We start from the raw sequence: 11,776 nt of genomic DNA, 5'->3' as shown, positions 1-11,776 counted from the left end.
GAGCCATTTCTCCTACAGTCCGCTTGAATTAAACCCGTTCGGAGCCACAAATGTTGCCTGGCCTTTAGAAAAAAGACAAGTTCTAATTTTTGATAAAGATCTACTGTAGGAAATATTGTCATCATTAAAGAAACGCCCTTTTATGTCTATAAAAAAAAAAGGGTTGGACGGGATGTTGATATTTGTGGATAATGTTAAAAAAAAAATTATAGTATCCAACCTAATGAAAAAATATTGATTTAAATTAAATATTACTGGCAATTTTAGCATCATTCTGTTGTGAAAATTAAAATCAATTATTCCAAAGAGAAACTGCTAAAACCTGCATTTATTATCATTATTACACTGCAAAAAAGAGAACTAAAAGTAGTAAAATTAGTTAAATTTGTATATTTTCCTTGATGTGAGCAGCTAAATAAGACTATTTGCCAATGGAACGAGTATTTCTACCTATAAAATAAGATAATCAGACATCCTACACTTGAAATATAAGACACTGTATTCGTGTAACTGTGCTTTGATTTGTAATGCCTACTTTGATCAAAAGACTGCATATGTTGCATGACATGAATATTGTAATTGGGGGTAGCTTCCTTATAAGTTCTTGAACTTCTACCTACTCCTTTTGAGCACTACTAAAATGTCTTAACATCTCAATGTAAATCTTACTTGTATTTTTGCTCAAAGAAATTGAAAATAAAAAAATTAAAATAAACAAAATAAGACGATGCTCAAATCAAGTAAAATATACTAATTTCAAGAACATTTTACTTACTTCCCTTTTTGCAGTGTACATTTAAACACCATAATAAAAATATAATTTGTAGCCAAAGTTATTAAGAGCCACAGGTTGCAGACCCCTGTTCTAGCCTAAACTACAATCTTTTTTTTTTTAACGTCAGCATCAAACAGCCCCATCCTTCCTTGCAGAGCTCCGTTAAATCATCAGTCCTTAACGGGCCATAAAAACAGCTGCACACATGCAGCTAAATCACTGACTCACAAATATCAGTGTGTATTATATTATATTATATTATATATTATATCACGTCTTTCTTCCTGCTTTCATGTTCAGGTCAGTCCCTGTGGCTTGGAGATCAGATTTTGCGGCTGAATCCAAGGAGGCCGAGGAAAGAATGACGTCTCTGAAGAGAAAACTGTTGGATGACGGAGTCAAAGTCACGGAAAAGTGAGTCTTCATACTGACGAAAGAAAACATATCCTACTAAAGTGAGCCTCAATTTAAACTGTTTTTATAAAAATTGTAACAGCCCAATTCATTCTAACATATTAGAAATCAGTTTTTTTTTTCTAAACAAAAGTACACTGCAAAAAGAGAACTAAAAACGAGTAAAATTTTCTTGAAATTAATGTATTTGCCCTTGATTTGAGCAGGTAAATAAGATTATTTGCCAATGGAATGAGTATGTTTACACCTAAAATAAGATAATTAGATATATTGCACTTGAAATAAGATGATGGAGATGAATTGTTCCTATTTTAAGTGCAAAAATCTTATTCCATTGGCAAATAGTCCTATTTACCTGCTCAAATTAAGGACAGATACATTCATTTCAAGAAAAAAATTCTTATGTTTAGGTCTATTTTTGCAGTGTACATGTTACTTTTCAAGGAACACAAAGTTATTCCTTGAAGCATTTCTCCGGGTTGTAATTTATGTTTTTAAGGAATTTAAGATTCTAAAACTTAAACAAAAAAGGACGCAGCACCCGTCTCCTTAATGCAGTCCTTCTCAAACGTTTTCTGTTCAAGCAAAGCTCCACACGTCCATCTGGGATCGCTCCGTAGCAGATGGATTTCAGAAGGAGGGGTCTTATCAAAATCCTTGCGTATGATTGGATAAACCGCTTGTCCGTCATCTTTACTGACACGCTCCAAGCTCTTCCAAACCCAGACAGTAGAAAGGCAAAAACATAATTTCCATTAACAGTTTTATTTATATAGTGGCTATTTCATGATACATGTCATCTCAAGGCACTTTACAAAGTCAAATTCAATCAAATCCTCCAGATTGGTCAGAAAGTTTCCTCTCTAAGGAAAGCCAGCAGGTTGCATCAAGTCCCTCCAAGCAGCATTCACTCCTCCAGAAAGAGCGTAGAGCCACAGTGGACAGTCGTCTGCATTTTTATGGCTTTGCAGCAATCCCTCATACTGAGCATGCATGAAGCGACAGTAGAGAGGAAAACTACACTTTGAACACCTGGATTCACTTCACAGCCGTTCTCTGGTGTTGTTTTAAATAATTTATTATTGGGTAGATTGGACAACACTGATGAAACAGCAGCGTCGACGTTACCGCTTGCTTCCTCGCTCCATCGTTATCTGAATCCAAACAGTCGCTTCTCTGATGCATCACATCTACGAAAATCCCTCCCAGTGATCCTGATTGGCTCGTCCATTTTATGTGTTGTTGAAATCCCTCCGAATGGCCGTGTGGAGCTCAGCGGAACGACATCCATCTGGCGAGAGTCAGGTTGCTCTCCCATCCTTCACAGGGGGCGTGCCCCACAGCTGGATCACCGCTGCATTGATGAAACCTGGGTAAGAGGTTGACTTTGAAACCTCATCTAACATTCTTGGACCGCCCTTCTCTCTCTCTCATAGTTACTCGTGTACGTGGGGCGGCGTTGTGGAGGGGAAGCCATACCTGACCAAGCTGGAGGACTTTGGGAAAGCTGTGCTGGAAGACCTTTGGGTGGCCGTTAAGAAGCTGTTTGTGGAAGTAAGTGACATAAAAAGAAACTAAAGCCACACAGGTGACTGTAGCCAAAGGCGACTCAATCCTTCTGCCACATGTAGATGTGCCCCTGAGCAAGGGATTTTTTTAGGGCTGGACGATAATTTAATAACGATATATATCGGTTGATAAATGTATATCGATGATAGACAAAAAGGGTCAATAAAAAGTTAAATAGAATAACAGTTTTCCTTCCTTTTACATTCTAGCCTATCAATATAACAGTCGTTTCATCCTCCCAACCAATCACAACGCAGACCCAGGAATGCTCCGTCACCAAGCTCCGCCCCCTTCAGAGTTCAGAGAGCACACGTTCTTTTTCTTTTTCTTTTTTTTTTTAAACTTACAGTTTTGGTAAAAAAGTTGTTGAAAAAAGGTTTGAATTCAATGTGTATGTCTTTATAAAAAAAAAATAGGTCACTAAGCAACAGCATAAAATGTCCAGGGCTAAAGTTAAGATACATGTTTTGAATGTGTTTTTTTTTATACTTTTTTTCTAAATCGTCCTGCTGTAGTATTTTTCTACCGATCTACAAAGAGATGCTTGACTATAAATGTGGCTTTACTCTGAAACTGAATTGTCAGCATGACTAGAAAAGCTCAGCCTGTTTACTATTCATATATTTTACACTGCAAAAATAGAACTAAAAACAAGTAAAATTTTCTTGAAATGAATGTATTTGCCCTTGATTTGAGCAGGTAAATTAGACTATTTGCAAATGGAATGAGATTTTAGCACTTAAAATAGGAACAATTCATCTCCATCATCTTATTTCTAGTGCAGTATATCTAATTACATATTTTAGGGATAAAAATACTCATTCCATTGGCAGATAATCTTATTTACCTGCTCAGATCAAGGGTAAATACATTAATTTCAAGGAAATTTTACTGATTTTTAGTTCTGTTTTTGCAGTGTACCGGTGATTTAACGTAGCTTTTTCTAAAATGTTTTTTTTTTGGGGTCCATCTTGCAGGAGGAAGAGGAGACGGAGACTGCGTCGGAGGTTTCTGTGCAGGACGTTCACCAGGGGGCGCTGCAGAAGCAGTTTTTCGGCAGAGCGAAGCTGCTGTCCAGCGCCGTGAACCTGGTGGCGCAGGTTAAAACCCGGGGAGGAATGGTGCTGATAGAAGGCGCACCTGGAGAGGGAAAAACTGTCTTCATGGTAAAATTTACACCCCCAGGGGTTTGAAATCCATGGTTATGACAATAAAATATCAATATAAAGGTTTTTGACTATATTTAGGATTCGATAAACTTTGATTCACTGGACAGGGGCGGTTCTAGACCAAATTTATTAGGGGGGCCAAGGTGGGGCCAGTATTTTTTTCACAGGGGCACAGAACAAAAAAAATTAAAAACAATAAAATGGCAATATTTAACTGTGTAATAATATTAAGTGAGCCACTTGTGGCTCTGGAACTGCAGGTTTCAGACCCCTGATCAAGCAGATGAAAACTTTGCCCCCTGCTCAATACGGCTAAAGCTAAACGTGAAACATCTTAAGTTTTAAGTTCTTTTTAGAGTAAAACTGTATAGGTAACAAATAATATTGGTCAAAGTGATCAATCAGTTATGGTTTCTTTGCCATTGCAAATAATTATGAGAAGTTTATTTAACATCATGCTTTTAGTACAGGGGCCATAACAGGGGCCATTTCTACAGGGGCATGGGCCCCTGTTGGCCCCTGTCTAGAACCGCCCCTGTCACTGGAACTTGTATCATTTTACTTTTTTTTTATTATAAATAAGAGCAATCAAAGCCCAACTAAAAGACACTCTCTGACAGACAGGAAGGAGGAGCATTATAAACCAGACCAAAGGCTGAATCCACTGTACAAGGTTTAAAATCTTTTTAAAACTACCTCATGTGCAGCTACTGTAAGCGTTGCTGGAGGCATTTATCCTGAGGTGTTACAGGAAGCTGCTTTTAAAGGGCCGTCTAATCCTTGTTAACCCAAACTATTTCCCTCACCAGTAGCTGGGCGGCCCCTCGCCACCAGGCCTGTTTGTGGTGATTATGGACAGGTTCCTCGAGCCATTACCCTTAAAGTCATCGTTCCCTGTCCTCAGGCTGCCCTGGCAGACGCCATCCGAAGCGGACGGAAATCCAACCCAGACCTCCGCTGTGACGTCATCTCGTACTCCACAGCCGCCAGTCAGTCGGCGCGCTCCGTGGAGAATCTCCTGCGATGCCTCGCGCAGTGGCTGAGGAAGATCAGACGCACAAATACAGAGTCGCCTCTTCCTCTCGTCTATAGGTAAGAGACTCTTATAAGCTGTGTTTGCACGCACAAAGTTTCACGATCGGATTAAAACGTATTCAGATTAAAAAACAAAATGAATGGGATTGTACCCTTTTTTTTTTTTTTTTGGGCACACGATCAGTTAATCCAATCATAAAGTGCGTTTATATGCACCTGGCTTTATTCAGAATGGAATCACTCTGACATGCGCAGTTATCAAATTTCCCTATAAATACCACAGAAGAAGAAATACTTCCATCTTTGCTAAACAACAAAAAATACCAAACAAAGCAGTTTTGTACGAGTTTGTTTCTCTTCCGAGCGCCAAGGCTGGATTGTACCGCACGAGGTTCTGATTACGGTTGAAACGTTACTGAATAAACAACAGTATTGAGCTCTTTTCTTCATTTATTTATTTTTAAACACAAAGATTATCAGGAGCCCTGACTGTTTTGCTTCCTGACGTATTTCTGCCACTTTCCAACGCAGAGAAATGCGTCACTTTTACGTCGGTGGCACATGCTCCCTCGGATCAGTTTGCCACATTCGGAATAACTTTATCCTGACAAGCGTTTATATGCATGTAGATCTTTTTATCAATCAACATAAACCACTCTTCTCATTCGGAAAATGGTTTCATTCCGATTGAGCTTAATCCGATCACAATATTCCGATTGCCGTGTTTATATGACGCATTTTTATTCCTATCGGTCCATTTATTACGATTACATTCGTCCATGTAAACGTAGCTATAGATGGGCTTCGTTTACCCGCTGTTTTACCATCTTTTTTTGTAATATCAGGGACTTGCTGTCAGAGTTTCACTCCGCTCTGAGTGAGGTGAACACGAAAAGACCTCTGGTGCTGCTGGTTGATGGAGTGGATCTTATCCAGGATGGAAGAGGACAGTTCAGCTCTGACTGGATCCCACAGCTGCTTCCACAAGTCAGTCACAAGAGGATTGAAACTAAGTGAAAAAGGATTTATGTGACGTTACACATAACTTTCTTTGTTTGTCTTCAGGGTGTCTGTTTAGTCCTGAGCGTCACGTCCAATGCTCCTCTGCTGCAAACTCTGGCCAAAAAAAGAGGCGCGGTCCTGTTTTCCCTGGGGCAGCTCAGCCTGCCGGACAAGAAGGAGATCGTTCAGAAGGAGCTGGATGTTTTTGGGAAGAAGCTCAGTGACTCCGCCTTCAACAACCAGGTTCTCATTACAGATTCTCTACAGATTCAGTGTTGCTAAAACTTGTGTTTTTACTGAAAAAACTGTGCCGTGAATGCAGCTCCAGACTTTAATAACAAAGAAGGGAGCGGTGAGTCCTCTGTATCTGCACCTGGCCTGTGAAGACCTGAGGAACTTTGCCTCCTTTGAAAAGGTACAAACTTGCACGTAAATGTTTTTTCTTCTATAATCGTCCGGTCGATGAGGGGTAATGAGGGCATGCTGATGTGCTTCAGTTGAAGGAAACGCTGCAGGGTTTGCCTCAGTCTCTGGCCCTGCTGGTGCAGCACAGCCTGGAGAGACTCTGCATCCATTACAGAGACGTCCCAGGACTCCGTCTGACCCTCGCCGCCCTCACCGTCAGCGCTGCTGGTAAAGCTTTGCAAGAACGTTTCCATTGCTTGTTCCTTTGCAAACACGAATGTCTCGTTGTGGCGGTTAGTTAGTCCCAGGTGCACTTTAGATACGGTTTATTCAAATTTGTATCCGTGCATCCTTTGCCATCTGCTTATTGGTCAGTGCATTACAGGAGCGACTGGTTCTTGGAGGGAAACATCCCATTACTTCTGGTTTAGGACCACCAGACATTGGAGATGCTCCTGGACAGGAAGACAAATATTTTCCCCGCAAATATGCTCCCAGGGTCTCCTTCCTCTGGAATGTGACTAGTAAACCTGAGAAGGGAGGTGTTTGTGAAGCATCTACGCAGGATGATTAAAACATCTCAGCTCTTTTTTTGCTGTAGAGAGAAGCTTCACTACTAGCTCCCTCGAGATCCCATTTTCTCAACTTACAGGACTGTCTCAGAAAATTACAATATTGTGATAAAGTTCTTTATTTTCTGTAATGCAATTAAAAAACATGAAATGTCATACATTCTGGATTCATTACAAATCAACTGAAATATCGCAAGCCTTTTATTGTTTTAATATCGCTGATTATGGCTTACAGCTTAAGAAACCCAAATATCCTATCTCAAAATATTAGAATATCGTGAAAAAGTATACTAGTAGGCTATTCAACTAATCACTTGAATCGTCTAATTAACTCGAAACACTGCAGGGTTTCCTGAGCCTTGAAAAACAGCTTGGTTCAGTAAACTAAATCACAAGTATGGTAGTGGTTAAGAGACGACATCAGATTCTCACAGTAACTGGTGTACTGACCATGGCATTACTGTCCTTGATTGGCCTGCCAATTCCCCTGACCTGAACCCCATAGAGAATCTGTGGGGTATTGTGAAGAAGAAGCTGAAAGACACCAGAGCCAACAATGCAAATGAGCTAAAGGCCGCTATTGAAGCATCCTGGGCATCCATAACACCTCAGCAATGCCACAGGCTGATTGTCTCCATGCCACGCCGCATTGATGCAGTAATCTGTGCAAAAGGATTCCCAACCAAGTACTGAGTGCATTAATGGACATTTTCAAATGTTTGATTTTGTTTTGCTGTTATAATTTTTTTTTTTTTACTTGGTCTGAGGAAATATTCTAATATTTTGAGATAGGATTTTTGAGTTTTCTTCAGCTGTACGCCATAATCAGCGATATTAAAACAATAAAAGGCTTGCGATATTTCAGTTGATTTGTAATGAATCCAGAATGTATGAAATTTCATGTTTTTTAATTGCATTACAGAAAATAAAGAACTTTATCACAATATTCTAATTTTCTGAGACAGTCCTGTATGTCTGATGCTGAGCCCAGCCTCCCTGTGAAGGAAGTCTTTTTTTTTTATGTCCTGGAACTTGCTCTTGTGGTCATGATCCGTATCTCATGACTATAGGTGATGGTTTAAAACAAAAGATATGGGCCTGTAAATTGAAAGTGTTGCTTTGCAAATGACCCGGGGTCTCTTTTATAAAACTTTGTGTACAATCCATAAAAGTCTGTGTACGGCAAGAAAAAAAATTAAAATTCAGATTTATAAAACCATGCGGAGCCACACCAGCATGCAATTTCCCTTTTATAGATCACAGCTGTACCTGAATGTCTGCGTAGCTGGTACCACATCATGTTCTGTCCTCTACACGCCCAGATTCAACCAAAGATGTTCAATGCAAAGCACCTCATGAATGTTAATGTGTGATTTAAAAATAGGATTAGCTGGTTAACCTCTGAGAAAACCCCAAAAAACTGGGGGGGGAAAAATCACAGGGAGGAGTTTTATTAAATAAGCAATTGAGTTAAAAGCACAGATGTTCACACTGAAGGAACTGGATTGCAGTTTTAAAAGCTTGATGACTAATGATAAAGCAATGTGATGGTAGAAAACCCAGATAAAATGTTGTGCAGACTTTGATTTTAGATTTAAGTTGGGTTACCTGGTCTAGCGGGGTTTCCCCTCTACCTATAAAAAGTAAATACCGCACATCATCAGGGTTTTTAGCAGGGGGGATGATGGGCCTTATATGTGTAGGGAGGAGTGCTTAATGAACTTTAAGCACTAAAACAGAGGCACGCTTCTGTTGGGATTTGTACCATAAACACAATTTTATATTGATTTGATGATCTTTGTTTGCAGGTTTGAAGGAGAGAGACCTTTACTCTCTGCTGAGCACCTGTAATGACCTGGCCTCTGGGGACGGGCAGGTCACATGGGAGGAAGTGCTGCAGCGGTCCAGGAAGCCGAAAGGACGGATTCCCATGGCGGTTTTCACCCGTATTGTGCAGAATTTACAAAGGTACAGTGACATAAGCAATTAATTATGGGTTAAACAGCCTTAAAATTCTCATTTTGACTGCGAGAGCTTAAGATCAATTAGAATATTATTTAATTTCACTTCATTCAGTGGAGAAAAAGTGTCACTAAATATTTGGTGCCTAATAAACTTAACGAACTGCAATATAATCTAAACTTCTTAATGTGATCAGAGCTTCTTGGATCTTTTAGTTATTAATCCATGACCTTCATTTTCTCTGTGATATGAATGCAATGTGACAAGGATCTTTTACTTCCTTTTCAAAATGGGAAACACTAGAAAACATACAATTTAAGTAAGACGGGATAGTTTTGCTCTTCATAGACCAAATAATTGCTCCAAGAACACATTTACTGGTCTAAATACTCCAACATAATCAGTCAGAAAGTTGAAAACGACCTAAACTGTGACAGACGAAGCCGGAGGAGAACCCGTTTTTATCTTGCGACCCTGCACAGTCAGGATGGTAGTAGAACACTGCAAAAAAGGAACTAAAAGTAAGTCAAATTTTCTTAAAATTTGTATATTTTTTCTTAATTTGAGCATGTAAATAGCACTATTTGCCAGTGGAATGAATATATTCCAGCGAGGCTCCCTGCACTTGAAATAAGACCATGGAGATGAAATGTTCTTATTTTAAGTGCAAAACTCTTATTCCATTGGCAAAGAGTCTTATTTACCTGCTCAAACCAAGGAAAAATACACTAATTTCAAGAAAATTGTACATACTTTTAGTTCCCTTTTTGCAGTGAAGAGTTGGAAAATAATCTCCAAAATTCACTCTCAGCAAAAATGGAACTGAAAATGAGAATTTTAAGTGTTTTTAAAGTATTTTTCCTTGATTTGAGCAGGTAAATAAGATTATTTGCCAATAGAATAAGATATCTGCACTTAAAATATGAACAATTCATCTCCATCGTCATATTTCAAGTGCAGTATATGTAATTATCTTATTTTAGAGGTGAAAACACTCAATCCATTGGCAAATAGTCTTATTTACCTGCTCAAATCTAGAAGAAATAAATTCATTTCAAGAAATTTTCACTTATTTTTAGTTCTCTTTTTGTAGTGCTGTTGCAGAGATCTTTGAGTCAACAAGCTTTAATTTTCACTTATCAAAATTATTCTTTTAAAAATGCATGTTTTTATAATTCCTTCGCTAAATATTCATAACATTTAGGAGAATGTAATGCCATCTGTAGATTGTGTGAGCTAGTTTTTCTCTTTCCCTGCAGTCTGACTGGTGCGTCTCACTGCCAATACACCAACGACATGCTGGCCCTGAACAACCCGGAGGTGAAGACGGGCTTCGAGGGCTTCTTCCTCCCGACGGGAGCTGACAGAAGCAGAGCTCACCTGGTCCTGGCAGGTAAACCAAACACCGCCGCTTCTTCAATAAAGCGTGGCAGAGTTTATTTTTTATTTTTATCCTCTATTGTTTGTAATTAACCAGGTCATCTGTGGGCGACGGCTGACCCTGAGGGAAAAGATACGTTCCTTCACTCTGAGGCCGACTCGGTCATGCATCTGCCCTCGAGCCTGGTTAGGAAATGTTTTAATGATGCACTAAAACATTTATTTAAGGGAAATATTTGAGTCATAAAGTTTTCATTAAAGACTTTCATCTTCCTGTTCAGTAAATAAGGTTAGAGGTGAAACTTGAGATTTTTAACTCCTTGTCTCCTTTATTTGGACTTAGATTCAAAGTGGACAGCTGAGGGTTCTTCACTCCCTGCTCTCCAACTATCACTTCCTGCGTGCCAATGTGAGCCACGGCCTCCTCCACCACCTCCTAGAGACTTACGACTTGTATGGTGAGCATGCATGAAGATCATCAAGGTTCAGAAATGTGGTGGAAAGATCTGCTAAACCGTGGAAAATTGCTCATTTCTGTTAAATGTTTCCTTCTCTTTAGATAAAGAGTCTTCAACTTCAGGTTGGTCCTTTTTTTAAAAAAAAAAAAAGACAGACAAATACTTTAACCATGGGATACAATATCCAACGTTCCCTCATTGCATCAGTTGACCTGGATGGACGTCTGGACGACTGTCGCGGTTTCCTGAAGCGCCACACCTCCACGCTCTCCCCGTGGCCGGCGCTGTTCATCCAGCAGGCGCTCAACGAGCCTCCAGAAACCTCAGCTCACATCTGGGCTGCAGGCCTGGTGGGGAAAGGAGGACTCCGCGTTGTCGAGTGTCTGAATAGCAGCACAGACGGCGCTCAGGAAATGAGGTAAACGTCATTTTTAACATGCTGGTGAAGATTCTCCGTCATCCAGGTCATGGTCATTCCAAAAAAATTAAAAAACAAAGCAACTGGACTTGTTTTCCGTAGTTGAAGACGTTTCGCTTCCTCTCCAGGAAGCTTTCTCAATTCAAAAAGTCTGGAGTAATGTGGAGTACCAAGCTTTATAATACTGCCCAAACAAAGGCCTTGTAAAGGCTTAGATAACATGCAAATTCATTTTTAACGTGTGCAAGTAGCTGCGCTGCACTTATAAACGGCTCGTCACAAACGAAGGTCTGTCAGCAACATGGACTTTATCAGGTTCATCAAAGTGACTCATCCTTGTTTAATTTCTTATTAAGATTGTGTTTCTGTGGTGTTTTATAGTCTCCCTTTGTGTTTGACCTCAGTGAGCTGCTGTCAACCTTCTCCTCCGAGCCAACCTGTGTGGTTGTGAGTCCGGACAGGCAGCTGATAGTGGTGGCTACCGGACAGGGAACGCTGCACATTGTCCACATGCAGACTGGGCAGGTAGGATCTGTCTATGGGTTCAGATTTTTTTAGAGAATGCTCATTGCATCAAACAAAAAGGATTTTACCGAGCAGCTACAACAAACCATCCC

General features: G+C 39.9%; 1 protein-coding gene across 1 annotated transcript in view; it reads left to right on the top strand.

Annotated features, from left to right (window-relative positions):
* The window catches only part of tep1 (telomerase-associated protein 1), a 66,697-nt gene that overhangs the window by 25,839 nt on the left and 29,082 nt on the right, over positions 1 to 11,776 (top strand). Inside the window, exons 21-36 of the mRNA XM_036138570.1 lie at positions 268 to 276; positions 1,076 to 1,189; positions 2,626 to 2,743; positions 3,736 to 3,924; positions 4,832 to 5,019; positions 5,808 to 5,949; positions 6,028 to 6,207; positions 6,287 to 6,379; positions 6,462 to 6,597; positions 8,750 to 8,909; positions 10,163 to 10,296; positions 10,381 to 10,469; positions 10,627 to 10,741; positions 10,843 to 10,863; positions 10,949 to 11,159; positions 11,564 to 11,684. Of these exons, the coding sequence (XP_035994463.1) occupies positions 268 to 276; positions 1,076 to 1,189; positions 2,626 to 2,743; positions 3,736 to 3,924; positions 4,832 to 5,019; positions 5,808 to 5,949; positions 6,028 to 6,207; positions 6,287 to 6,379; positions 6,462 to 6,597; positions 8,750 to 8,909; positions 10,163 to 10,296; positions 10,381 to 10,469; positions 10,627 to 10,741; positions 10,843 to 10,863; positions 10,949 to 11,159; positions 11,564 to 11,684 (2,020 nt within the window). The remainder of the gene's footprint in view (positions 1 to 267; positions 277 to 1,075; positions 1,190 to 2,625; positions 2,744 to 3,735; positions 3,925 to 4,831; positions 5,020 to 5,807; positions 5,950 to 6,027; positions 6,208 to 6,286; positions 6,380 to 6,461; positions 6,598 to 8,749; positions 8,910 to 10,162; positions 10,297 to 10,380; positions 10,470 to 10,626; positions 10,742 to 10,842; positions 10,864 to 10,948; positions 11,160 to 11,563; positions 11,685 to 11,776) is intronic.

The sequence above is a fragment of the Fundulus heteroclitus genome, chromosome 6, assembly GCF_011125445.2.
Source record: "Fundulus heteroclitus isolate FHET01 chromosome 6, MU-UCD_Fhet_4.1, whole genome shotgun sequence".
In the NCBI taxonomy this organism is placed as follows: Eukaryota; Metazoa; Chordata; class Actinopteri; order Cyprinodontiformes; family Fundulidae; genus Fundulus; species Fundulus heteroclitus.
Note: the sequence above shows the minus strand (reverse complement) of the source record. Positions and strands in the feature narration are given on the sequence as shown.